The sequence below is a fragment of the Antedon bifida genome, chromosome 7 (genome assembly GCF_963402885.1).
Source record: "Antedon bifida chromosome 7, ecAntBifi1.1, whole genome shotgun sequence".
Taxonomy (NCBI): domain Eukaryota; kingdom Metazoa; phylum Echinodermata; class Crinoidea; order Comatulida; family Antedonidae; genus Antedon; species Antedon bifida.
The window spans coordinates 6,278,424-6,292,281 of record NC_136232.1 but is presented as its reverse complement, the minus strand read 5'-3'; the positions used below and the strand labels follow the sequence as shown (position 1 = coordinate 6,292,281).

Below are 13,858 nucleotides of genomic sequence, written 5' to 3'. Positions count from 1 at the left end.
CGCCACCTATTGCCGTGGAGGAAATATTTTCTCACTCAAACATGCACATGGTGGCGTCCATGTTTCTCGCTAAAAATAATGAGTAGGAGGAAATTCGAAAGCTAATTTGTCGCTGAAGCGACTAGTTTTTGAAATTGGTAGTATATTTTCTTAATACGTAAGTTTATAAAGATGCTATTTATTATTTAGTTAGTTACTATTAAGTTAACACTGCAATTGATAGAGCTAGGCTGGGCTCTTCTCATTACCGCCATGTTTGATTTGTTTTGCCCGCAAAGCAACTGCTCTGAATGATTCGAGTGGCACCCAAACAAGGCCAATCAATTAATAATGTAGGCTTAGCCTAGGCCTACACTGATATATTTTATTCAATCACTGCTTAAATGATATAATAACCCAGCTTGGCTAGGCCTAGATTGATTGAAGAGATCATTCATATTATTTATTGACAAATATAGATTGATAATTAATATTTAATTTCAAATTAAACACATCATTCATGAGATTGAGAATCAGAAAGAATAGCTGGGCTGGATATATAGGCGAGGCCTAGACAATGTATTTATTGTTGGACTGGCCTAATCTAGTTTTGGTTAATAACATTCTGTACCTACCAAGACATTTTGGTTATTAATTTTTAGTTTTTAAATTTGCTTACTTTTTCAGAATGTCGGAAGAATGTCCAGCACCGAAAAGGGTAATTTCTAGTAGCTACTACTATTTACAATAATGTCATTTTAATTCAACTATACATCAATCTTGTCTAGATAGTTGTGAATAATTAATATTTAATAATAATAGAATATTTAGTACCAGGATCTGAAATCTGAAAAATGCAGACAAAGGTAATTCAATTTCTGAGCATTTCCTGATGATACTGTTGATGATGATCTTCCTTACTGTACAGCCCACCTTACCACTGAAACATGAGCACTCTTCTTAGAACCAAGAAATTGTTTTACTGCAATAAAATATGACTTTAGTTTGTTCCACAAAAAAAAAAACATCTTGCTAAATGATTGCATAAAGAGGTTTTAAAGAGTACAGGAATTATCATCATCACCTTCCTATACTGTGCATAACCTCATTTGAGAACCTCATTTGAGTCACGCATTCATGCAGCTGGGATTCCTAATTTTCCTTAAATTGTGTGTCCTACACATTTCATATTATTATTAAAATGTAGTTACTGCAGTAACTGCAGTCGAATAATTTTGACATGGTCCCTAACTTTACACATGTTTTATTTACAGGTGCGTCTTAGCAATGAAGATATGTCACTACTTTCTAAGGAGGAGTTAATCGCAAAGTGTTTAGAGTTAGAAATGTATGCAAATGAAGTTGAGAAAAAGCAGTCAGAAACTTATTGTGCAGGTTTGTATAGAGAGTATAGGATGATTCCTTTAAAATAACAAACTTATTGTACATACATAGTGTTAAAGTATTTAGAAAATGTAATACTCTACATTGGTGTCGATAGATAAAAACTTGGTGGTTGAACATTTATAGGAGAACTTTTAAATTGACAAATTTTCAAAATACAACAATATTTCTTCTAATATTTTCCCCCTGATTTTTGTTTGATTTGTATTTTTATTTTCTGGTGTTTAAGTGTTCAATTTTGTTTTATTATGTGGCCTACTATTGTTTTAACAATTCGTTTCTGGATGCACCTCCCATGTGGATGTGTCCCATTGTTTCATATTATTGGTGATTTTCAAAAAATGATGTGTTTATTTTTTCCAGGCGACACAAGTGCAGAAGAGAAGTGGAAGCAGCAGCAGATAGAAAATTCAAGAAAAGAGAAAGTGTTGGTAATGAGACTCACCACTAAAGAACAGGAGGTTCAAGAACTTGCAGTAAGTATTTATAATGTACTACGAATATACTTCGAAAAATGAAATTCTTTTTAGCTCATTGGGCTAGTAAGTGACAATTTGCTACATGCAAGACTAACATTAATAAATATCATGCTTTCAAATAATTATTACATTACAAAAAGTCTTAACTGAAGGAAAAGTGTAATGCTAGTTATTATGTGTATATAACACAAGGAACGTCTAGCTTTGGCGCATTTGATAATAATTCAGTACAGGGTTTTCACCAGCTTGTCAGGAGTCATGATCAGCAACCAATCCCCTGAGCCTGTTTGTGCTGGTCAGAAATTCTGAATGCCAGACAGGGCTGATTGGCTGGTCACGGTGAGAGCCAGAACTGTGTGTGCTTAATTAAAAACGGTTTAATGTTTTTAACATTTTATTATATTTTATTTACACATTTACTATCTTCTTATTATATATCCTTGTAATTTTTCTGTGATAATATTTTTATATTTAAATGACTCTAATGATTTTAATTGTCTTTTATATTTCACCCGTGATGGCGGAGGAAATTTATACAGCAACTAAGTTTGCTTTTGTTTAATTCTGTCACCGTCATGGGTTCTGTTATGTTTATTTGTATTTTATTATGTTTTTAATTGATGAAATAAATGAAATGAAATAAAAATATATTCATTATAGGCAGACTTGGCAAAGGCACAGAACCCAAGCACGTCACAGCTTCGCAATTCCCTGCTGGATCCAGCTATTAACCTTCTGTTTCAAAAAATGAGAAAAGAAACTGGGGACAGTAAGACGAAGTTACAACAGGCTAATGATGACATGGCTGCCTGGAAGTTCACCCCAGACAGGTATGACTGTTATTTAAAATAATACATTTATATAGCTCCAATTGTGAGAATAAAGTAAGGTTAGTAAAAATTCTGAAAAAGGTGTGTTTTTAAGTTGGCTTTAAAGGAAAGTAGATTTGGTGAATTACGAACAGAAAATGGTAATGAGTTCCAAATAAGAGAGGCTTGAATTTAGGAAAAGACCAGTGATTTGTTTCTGTTCATAAATAACTATAAAAGTCTTGAAACATTCCTATGTCTTTCTTCTCTTGTGTTTCTGTATAAGATATATATTTCAATATGCTCACAAAAACAGTCCTTCAAATTAAAAATGTGAGTATAATGTTTTTGCCTGTACGCCTTATTGGTATCTTTTGGCATTGTCATTATGAGGACAAGAGTTGCAAGTAACCCATGTAATAAAAAATCCCAACCAAATTCGTTTATATTCAACATTATTTCTTTTAGCCAAACTGGCAAACGATTGATGTCCAAGTGCCGTGCCTTATTTTTGGAGAACCAGGAGCTAGGAAAACAGATATCATCTGGAAAAACGGCCCAGTTAGAGGCTGAGCTGGCGTTGCAAAAGAAATACAGTGAAGAGCTTAAAACAAGTCAGGATGGTGAGTGCAAGTTGATTAAAAAAAAGTACAAAATCTTGCCGTATAATAAAAATACTCAATAGTAAAATGTTTCTTATGTTTTCCTGGCTCATAGTAATTTAAAACTCTACTCTCTAAACACTTTCCATTGTATGATTCAGGATACACAATGCAGAATTTCAAGGAATAGCTGTATTCACCATGCACACACACTTCCATGCATGCACACCATTCCTTAAATATTTTAAAATAAAATAATAAAAAGCATTGAAAAGGGAAATACCTAATTTATGTGGTGATTGTGTTGACATACAAAAATCAAACCAAAGCAATCTAACAACAGGACACTGAGCTCATAGGAACTCATAACAGTCCTTTAGTCAAAATACTAACATAGTACATATTCTCAGTGGCATATCATGTCGCAGCCACAGTTAAACCCTTTGATCTCCGAAGCTCAGCATCCTGTTGTTTACCTTGGTTAAAACCAAGCAGAAGAATGATGAGTGTGTCCCATGTCAGCTGAATATCCTTCCTATAATGTCATATGACTAGGCTTGCTCATACAAGACTGGCTGTGCTTGTTTCCTTGTTGCCTTATATTATTGAAATGTTATTTTTTCCTTATTTAGAATTGAATGAATTTGTAATTGAACTAGACGAGGAGGTGGAAGGAATGCAGAGTACTATATGCACACTGCAACAGCAACTAAAAGAGACTACAGAAGAATTGAATAAGTACAAAAACCAGAATAATCTGGAAAATACTAATGGACAACACAATATACTGCTGGAAAATGCATCAGATGAATCATACAAACAGACTGCAATAAAGGCAGAGCAGTACAATTCCCCTGAACGAACAGAATCAGGACCATTTACAATCAGTGCGTCAAAGCTTACCGTAGAAGAAGATATTGATGAGCACGACGATGAAGGTTATAGGACTACACACACTGAATGTGCCAACACTGGCACCCCAGTTGACGTTACGGAACAGAAATTGTCCGCAAAGATCAATGAAATTGAACCTGATGAAAACCAGCAATCAGATTTTTTTCCGCAGCAGTATATAGAAGACGAAAACGCAGATGAAGATGAAGAAAAGTATGGCTGGGAAGATGAAAACCAAGAGTTAAGAAACAGTGAAGAAAAAGATGCCAAATATACAGAAGATATTCCTGTAAACGACAGTAAAACCGTTGAAGAAAAGCCAGCAGATGTAGAACACCACCAATTAAGAACTGACTCTGTCAGTGATGTCAGACTTATTGCTGACGACAATGACGATGATACAGGTAATGAAACGCCCTCATACGGTGAGCTGAGTGATACAGAACAAACTGATAATAAGCTTACAGGCACGGAACAACTTGTCTGTAAATTTGAATCGACTTATAAACCCAACAATATTTTGACTGTTGACCCCATCCAAAAATCCCTCCCCATTGAAAGTGATGAAGATGATAATATTAACAAGGGGATGAGAACTGACTCGCCAGTTAATGGCAGAGCTTTAGAACATAATACTCTTACACTCCCTGCTTTAGACGCTAAAATCTCACTTGTGGATGGTTACTCAAGTGATGATGGTGGTGGCTCAATAGAACTATCTACCACCACCTCAAAGGCCACTAGTTATGAACAAAATGGCCTCCATAAACTCTCAGACGGGATAGAAGACGAATGTATGGACACTGACTAAATTCCATCATTCGTCGGGAATAGACATTCTGATAGGAATCGTAATTGTGTAATAATATCATAGTAGTTTTTACTGTTTATTCTGTGATGTTCGTACTCAGACAATTTTAGAACAGATATTTTTTCTAGCATTTTGTTCCATTTCTGATGAGTATGGTGGTTTGTCCGGTATGATTTTACACAGTATCTACTGCTACTGTAACCTAAATTTGGACAGAACATCATGCATTTGTAAGATATGGGGATGTTCTTAATAAGTGTAAAAAAATCTTGTCAATTTCTGTATAAACAAAATTGAACTTTTCTTATTTTTACTTTTTATGTTAATTTTATTTCAACAGCAGTACAGTAAAAACTGGTTTTTGCATATTTACAGATGTGTTATTGTATGTTAGGCTAACTCGTGTATCAATCCCAATATTTGTATAATATATATTTGGGTGTACCTCTTTGTTTGACTGAATAATTTTTTGGGATAGCCACATGCCTGTCACATGTATCATTAAATTGAGTGTTATCGTCTTTCTCGGGCATACCACCTATTTGGCATGCAATTATCAACTTGAGTATACCATGGAGGATTTCCTTCATGAATATACCTCCTTTAATCTTGTCATTTTGTGGCTGTGATCTAATAACAATGATAACGATTGATTTTTCATGTAACAATATCTTCAGTGGTGTAACAGCTAGGAACTCTCACTGGCTAAACCAAGGGGCCCAGAGCATGAGCAGCCCCAATGCAACTACCCAGCATTGGAGGGCCCTTTAGGAAAGAATAACCAGCGGTCTTTGCTCCCTGTGTTATGCCACTAAATATCTTGGAATTATTTGTATCAATAATGATCTTCTATTTGTCGATCCCCTTGCCAACACACATTTCTCCTTTCCTTCATGGTCAGTTTGTATCTCTCCCTGTCTGTTTTTAGGCATTCCTTTCTGTCTTATTTGGTTACCTATAATTTTGTCGGTGACAAATTAAAAGGAGTTGTTCCCTGAAGATTCCCTTTTTATTGTTTCCATGTAAAAACCAGTTTTTACTGTACATTCATATTTTTGCTTGCTGATTCATCACACAATTTAGAAAAAAATTATGTGACCGTATACAGCTCCATTGCCTGCTTCTATTTCATTCAATTTTTTTTCATTTCACTACGTGTTATTCCAATACAGTACACCTTCTGGACCCAACCATGTGTCTCCTTAATAAGGGTTGGCTGCGGTATTAAAACAAATATTTCTCCTTGTTCGTTTCACTGGAAAGTGTAAGTGTCTCCTTAATAGGGGTGTCCCCAAGGAGGTGTTGTACTGTATTTGAATTTGGTGTTGCTCAATATATTTCCTGTTTTAAATGATTATATTTTATTACACATTGGAATAAATTAAGCTAAACAAGAGGCAGATCAAGAACTTGAAGAATAATTAATTGAATAACCCTTGAAAATATGGCTGCCAAATGTATACTTTATATGGAAAAATATGGAAAGTACTAGAATATTAATATACTGTACAGCCAATTCTCTCATTAAACATGCATCATTGAGCTGAATGAATACTTGGTTTTCCCAGGGAAGAGGGTAAAGGCCCATTTACACTAGGACGATAACGATCGACGATAAATATATAAGCATGCATTTTTTTTGCATCAAACAAAAGAAATTAGAAAGATATAATATAGATATAATAATTTATGCTGTTTTTGATAAAAATAATATTTTTAAAATTCCAGTCAAATGATGTCATGATAAATAAAAACAATAAAATCGTTGTATTGTCGCTCTTACTAATCATGACGTCATTTTGATTGGACGTGTGAAAATATAATTTTCATCAAAGGAAGCATAGATTGTTATTCTATAGTTCTAGAATGAAAAGTTTTTGTATTTCTTTTGTCTTATGTATGAAAAATGCATATTTGTCTATTTATCGTCGATCGTTATCTAGTGTAAATGGGCCTTTAGCTCTCTCTTTCTTGGTTTTCCAGAAACTGGTATTGTTATAGTTCAAAGGTGAAAGGAAGAATTTGTGACTATTAGAATGTTGATTTTGAGAGAGTTGACTGGACTGTAGAAAATGATTTAAAATCAATTTAGACAGTACAATGTTAAAAAGTTATTCAACATGCTAAATTTTGCCAGTATTGGCTTAACCAAGATATCTGACCTCTGACATAATATGCCTGTGCATAACAGTACACAACTTAAGCTCAAATTCTGTCAGTTTTTATGTTCAATTGGTTTTGTGAAGAACACAGCGAGGGATTCGATTGAGTAAAAGCATGTTATACTAAGTGAAGCCAATGAAAAGTAGTTTATGAGCTTGTATTGGGGACTCAACAAAGTTCTCAATTAAGGCCAATTTACACAGACAAGCGGTAACGGTAATACAAATTTAGAATGTATGTTATTTCTTATGACCATTTACACAAAACATGGCGCAGACAGGCGGTTTCGGTAATAAAAATTTAGAATGTATGTTATTTCTTATGACCATTTACACAAAACATGGCGCAGACAGGCGGTTTCGGTAATAAAAATTTAGAATGTATGTTATTTCTTATGACCATTTACACAAAACATGGCGCAGACAGGCGGTTTCGGTAATAAAAATTTAGAATGTTTGTTATTTCGTACGACCATTTACACAAAACATGGCGCGGACAGGTGGTTTCCGTTCAGGAAAGATACAGATTCTGTGTGTGACAAGCTACATGGTTTCCCGCTTACAGTTACCGCTCGTCTGTGTAAATTGGCCTTTATGGTGTTCCAGAATAGGGGTTTCTCCTTGTTTGTTTCCCAAAGAAGGGGTTCTACTCTGTATAACAAAGCATAATATATGTCTAGGTTGAAGCTAAATGTTCAAGAGCATTTGCAATATTTGTATTTACATTATTTTCCTCTTAAGAATACAGTTACACTCTTGACATTTATTTTTTTGCAATTTTAAGATTTTAAACAAATTTTCCCGTTTGGGTAAAAAATCCAATTTTGAATAGCAAAAAAAAATTATTTTCATATTTTTACAGTACTCTGTGTGTGAATCATTGAACATTACATGACATTTTATTTGATTGGTATGATGCATATTTACAGCAAGTTCTCAGTATAAGTATAGGTACACCAACTCCTACACTTGAATTTGTCTCAGATGCGCATAATACCAGACAAGACATTTCGGTATACACCAACCGTGGCACCAATAAATAATAAGCGACAATTTGAGCTTAAAGGCCTATGCTTGTTTCTTTACAATAGGTTATGTTCAAAAGTTTATTTTTATTTCAGTTATTCAGTGGGGATACTATCACAGATATATTAATGTTTACATTATTGCAGTTTTTCCACCAAAATTTGGAATAAAATAATAGAGAAGATTGTTTTTTTGTTTTGTAATGTACAATTTTTGTTACTATCCTCGAGTTTTCCTGTGGCACAGTGCCAAAACCAATACGTAAATTTATTTTAATTACGTTATTTATTAGTGACAATTAGGTCACTTCTTGTGGTTCTACTGTATTCAGAACTAGCTTGAGTTGTTTGAACACTAATTCTGAAACTACGGTTTAAAAAAGTCGACAATCATGAACTACTGACCAATCAGCAGTCAGTATCGAAAGGACACATTCAGCACGCCCCGCACGTGACAACACAATCAGACGACGAAACGCACATGGAGCCGGGGACGGAAAGATTTAAAAGTAAGTTCTTTGAGTTACATTAATACATCGAAAATTGATTATAATTTATCTAATTTCACGATGATACTAATAGCCTATACTAATAATGTATTGCTTTCATAAAATCTGGGTTAGCATATGCCCTCACAATAAAGTAAAGTTGGTAATGCACAGACCATGGATGGCCAGGCAGGGCAGGCTCACCCATCCCCAGCAGGCTACAGTAGCCTCAATCTCTCCTCAATGAGTGAGTCAGCTAGTAGTAAGTAGTAGGAGCACAGGCCTAGCTCCGTCTCTGCTGAATCAGTGATGACTAGCTAGGCTAGGGCTTAGATATGCCCCAAGTTTGTACAGGTATTTGTTTTTATGTTTGCCCACCAGTTGGCATTTTAATTTTTTTATTAAACGCTTGAAATATTATATTTAATATCTAAATAAAGAAGTACATACACGTGATGGGCACGCATGTGTAGTAGAGAGTAGAGTGAGGCCACAAATACTCTAGTAGGGGCCTAGGCCTATGTAATGTTATGGTGAAAAATAAAGAACTTGACAAAAAAGAAGGCTTGAGACAGGCTGTGTGGTGGTGGGGGTGAGAGTGTGCATTTTATAAAGAGGTCCGAGACTATTATTAACTAAAGATCTCAAAACTCGCATATTTTATGTGATGTTTATATAGTTTTATACAGATATTTATTAATTAAACTAACAAACATTTCTACATTATGTGTATGAGCAAACAAGATCAAAACAACACATTTTATAATTATATAATGGTCTATGGTACAGCTCATTTATTTGTGCTTGTGTAGTAAATGTCTATACAGTAAAGAAAGTAGTATTTACTTTACTTTCTTATAAAATCAAGTTCCCAAATGTTCCTCCAGTTAAAGACAATACAGTATTTTAGTTATTAATATTAATTGAAATGAAAATTGGCAATGTGGTCTTTGTTGGGAGACCTGTTACGGTGTACCAATGCTTTCACATACTTAAAGGTACGCCATTTTGTTTAATAGTTCAATCAATAAAATACAAAATCTTATATATACTCACTGCAGGTTCATAATACAAAGTTTGCTTGTAAAACAAAAAACATACTGTAATCCATTGAACCTATGTCTAAAAATAGGCCTAGTCTCCTGCAGTCTAACTCTAATTATTTACATTGTATTTTTGTACTGTATATTATTGTTACTACTCTAGGTCTAAATATAGTACAAGGTACTTTCTAAACAATGGAAATGGTAATATGATGCATTTCAATCAATGCACAGCATAATTATTTGTATATAATATAATGATTTTTGATTAGTTTAAATATGCTTTAAATAAAAAACAAAATTTCCTGGACTATTTACTGTAGTTGAGGGCAACATTTAGTTAAAATCTATATTTAAATACAGTACCTGCAGTATTCAAAGGTAAAATTTACAATTAAATTACATTAAATACATTAATAACAAAAAAGACCTAAAGTATTTAATACAATCCTAGTTTCCTTTAGTGTCATTAGAACAAACTATACCAAATAAATAGTGATTGTCTATAGATTAAAAATTATGTACAAAAGAAAAGCAATATTATACATAAGAAAGCAGCATTAATATTGTAAAAAAAATCTTTGTAAAAGCTTTAAATCAGCCAACATGGTATCCTAATGAGAAAAAAACCACAACCTTATACCATGACAAAATACAATTGCTTAAATTAAGGACTAATGTAGGAGTGAATATTTTAATGGAACAGTGAAATCATTGTAGAAAGGGAAATATTGATTTGGTTCAGAAGAAAATTAGAAAATCTGAATTGTGATGATGCCGTTTTATAGTAACCAGATCACATTAAGAGGATTCGTAAATTCCAGCCTGTATCTGAAGAAACAACAATGTTAAATTCATGACAAACAATAGCACCCAGCTCCCCGTCAGTAGCTCAAACTATGGAAGAACCAATACATTTGTTATCCAAGATATTATTTGCCATACTCCTTAAGTTCGAAACTTGCATCATATTATCGTGCCTGTAAAATTGATTTTCATCGTCTTGGAGGGCATTGTGTTTGTTCAATCTTCATCTTGGTTGGTTTCTTGGGTGGATCCTCACATGGAAGGACTACAATACTAGGTGTAATACTACAACCTGCATGCAATTCATGCTCTTTACCTGAAATAATGTAAACAGATGTTTAAGAAAAGAAATAAAGCAAGCTAACTATCACAATTATGGGATTATCCCTGATGTGACACATCATGGATGAAAAAAAAAACACACACAGTGTGAGATTTTGCGAACCAACAAAGAGTAATCTTCATAGGAATGTCCCCTGAATATGGGTTGGCTGTAGCGTTAAAACATATATTGTACCTTCATATGAAAGTGTCCCCTGAATATAGTGGGTTTTTCAAAGGAGGGGTTGTATTTGGTATGGTATATGGTATATTATCAGCTCTAAAGCTCTGTCTACACTATCAAATTAGTTTGAAAGATGATGTGCCCAAATATGGTAGTATTGTGCCCAAATATGGTAGTATTATGCCCAAATATGATATGACATGATGCCTATATATGGGAACATTACATTTTTTTGTCCCATAAAGTTTTTTAGTTTAGACAGAGCTTAATAATTATATTTACCTGGTGCAAGATTAGCCATGGCTGCTAAAATGTTGTAATTTACAACTGGTTCTGCTTCTGTGATCGGCTCCCAGCCCACAGGAGGTGAAGCTGGAGGCGATATAAGAAACTGTTTAGTTGGTTTCGGGGGTTGAAGCGTCGGATTTACGTGTACTGACCTTGGAGGCTGTAAAAAACAAAATTTGAAACAACACAGATTACCATTGGTTGAAATTGAAATTGAGTTTAGGGGTTGCTAATATTAGTCCAATCTAATTTACCTTACAATAAATATTTTCAGAATAATATTTAGTACTGTTTTAAAGGTGATACAAAAATCAACATTTTGTTTCCATCTTGGAACTGTTCTCAAGAAGAGCAATGGGGGATCGTAAATAGAAAAACTTTATACCTAAAAGAAACTATGTATAATTGTTGACAATGAGCAGTACAGTAGGCAATCCGGGATCCAATCCGTACAATAAGCATTAATTAAGTTGGTCATTAAAAATGAAACGAATTTAAGAAACTATATTCATGAATTAACTATTAACAGACACATTAATTAATTACAAGTTTCAAAGTATAATTTCTTACCTGAATGAAATATGACTTTACTATTTTCCCATTGATTTCCTTTTTGTGAAGTGCTAAGTGTGCCTCAACCACCTGTTCTGGTGTTTCATAATTTATTCGTATTCTTTTAAAACTTGGAAAATATTGAAACGTTACATTCTCTCCAAACGCACAACAAGTGTTCTCAAACATTTTCTGAAATAAACATAAAATTAGTTTTCTCATTGGGAAAGCTGACCTTGTGGGTATACATCAACCATTGTGTTTTGGTTTGTACACTTGACCTAATTTGTTTCAATGGGTATAGTGTTTAATCCAGGGTCAATACAGTACATATTATAACCAAAATTGAAATCTATATAACTAATACAATTCATTATAAATTATTTTACAAATATCCACATTTTCAAGAGCCAAATCATTATTAATACCCTTTGAAATAAATATATTTGTTATAATAAACTTTAGGGATAAAATGCAGATCATCATTATTATAGACATTATTTTACGATCAACAAAATTATTAAAAATGATATTTATTAGATCATTAAAATGAATGTGCTTTTATTATTGCAAACTGAACTTCTTCTGGTGGACTTTTTTGTACTATAATTGTGTATACTGAAATTCTATTTCTGAGATACAAATTCCAAATAATAGGCATATAGGCCTAGCTTATTAGCTAGCAGCAGACTAAGTGGAAGGAAAAGTCATGTAGCAACACATTGTTGTAAACAAGTCGTTTCGTCCCTGTTAGAAGATTAGCATTCAACGTCTACACACCTTAAGTAAATCATTTTGGAATACTTCATCATCTATATTAGTGGCTACAATCGATGTGGGTAAGTCATAATATTCAATGTCCAGTGATGATTGATTAGACATAGTCCTTTCATCAGGCCCATTGTCCATCGTTACTTCTTCATCTACATCCTCTCTTCTCCAATCCCAGTTCTGTGGCCGATCAACGAACATCTCTTCATCGCACATTGTTTCTCGCAGAAACACAGAATTTCGCACTTTCTATTTGAATGCCTTGGGAAAAACACAAGAATAACTAAACTGAATTTACAGCATAAACAATTTTGTTTTTGACGTAAAACAATCAAATTAAAATACCGATTATTCTCGCTGTTGTGAGTGTTTTTTTGTGTCAAAATTTCACAGAAAAACGCCCTCTCACGGGAAAAAGTAGAGAAAGAAACGTCATCCACTGGCTTTTTGACGTCATAAATCAACGAATTACGTATTCGAAACTATTTCTGTTGGATATTCAGTGTGGCAATTATTATTGTTGACGTATCGTAAATCCGTTTCTATTAGTACTCTACCTATGATTTATGATTAATCATGAGTTTTTGCGCAATGACTGAACAACATACCTGCCCTGATTAAATCACTGAATCTATAATTTTCTTTTTTTAAATGACAATACGGCACTTTTATTATGACTAACCGCGATTAAGTACAGTATTAATAAGCACATTTTTAGGAATAAATATTATGATAATTGGTATTAAATTGTTGTTGTTATTTTTGGTGTTACACACCCAGGATAGCCCACGTTTGTTTCCGGTGGTGAGGTCATTCTGGTGAATTTGGCAGCCTCACCGGGAGACCGTGAACCCCCACCACTCTTTTTCGAAAAAAAAAAAGGACTGCGCTGTATGCTGCAGCTAATTAATTTCAATAGAATACTTAATTTTTTTTTAAACTGTCATTTTCAAGTGAAATTTCAACAATAAGTTTAATCAGAATTTTAAATGAATACAACAATTTTTATTGATTCATTTCAAGACAAAATAAGCTTACTTATTATTTTTTGAAAGCTGTATTTTTATTCTATCTCTTCAAATCTTTAACTTGTTTTGTTTGACATTTGAATTCCGATGTTACATAGAATAAACTAGTGTTGTAGAATAAACTAACCAGTGTCTGCGAAATAAAAACGAAAGGGGAAGTTCTAACTTTATTGTGTACTATGATTTATGATTAATCATGAGTTTTTGCGCA

General features: G+C 33.5%; 3 protein-coding genes across 3 annotated transcripts in view; 2 read left to right on the top strand and 1 right to left on the bottom strand.

The window, feature by feature from the left end:
- The first annotated feature begins 28 nt into the window (after positions 1-28).
- Positions 29-8,355, top strand: LOC144847761 (uncharacterized). Its single transcript, XM_078704273.1, has 7 exons — positions 29-157; positions 667-697; positions 1,254-1,374; positions 1,747-1,859; positions 2,523-2,692; positions 3,140-3,294; positions 3,906-8,355. The coding sequence occupies exons 2-7, from the start codon at positions 668-670 to the stop codon at positions 4,976-4,978; spliced, it is 1,662 nt and encodes a 553-aa protein (XP_078560399.1). The 5' UTR covers positions 29-157; position 667; the 3' UTR covers positions 4,979-8,355.
- A 303-nt stretch (positions 8,356-8,658) lies between these two features.
- LOC144849134 (putative methyltransferase-like protein 24) overlaps positions 8,659-13,858 on the top strand; it is a 39,492-nt gene continuing 34,292 nt past the window's right edge. Inside the window, exon 1 of the mRNA XM_078706146.1 lies at positions 8,659-8,674. The gene's annotated coding sequence lies outside the window, so the exon portion shown is untranslated. The remainder of the gene's footprint in view (positions 8,675-13,858) is intronic.
- Positions 9,351-12,987, bottom strand: LOC144849135 (calcipressin-2-like). Its single transcript, XM_078706147.1, has 4 exons — positions 12,629-12,987; positions 11,867-12,040; positions 11,291-11,456; positions 9,351-10,819 (listed from the first exon to the last, which is right to left on the bottom strand). The coding sequence occupies exons 1-4, from the start codon at positions 12,833-12,835 to the stop codon at positions 10,692-10,694; spliced, it is 675 nt and encodes a 224-aa protein (XP_078562273.1). The 5' UTR covers positions 12,836-12,987; the 3' UTR covers positions 9,351-10,691.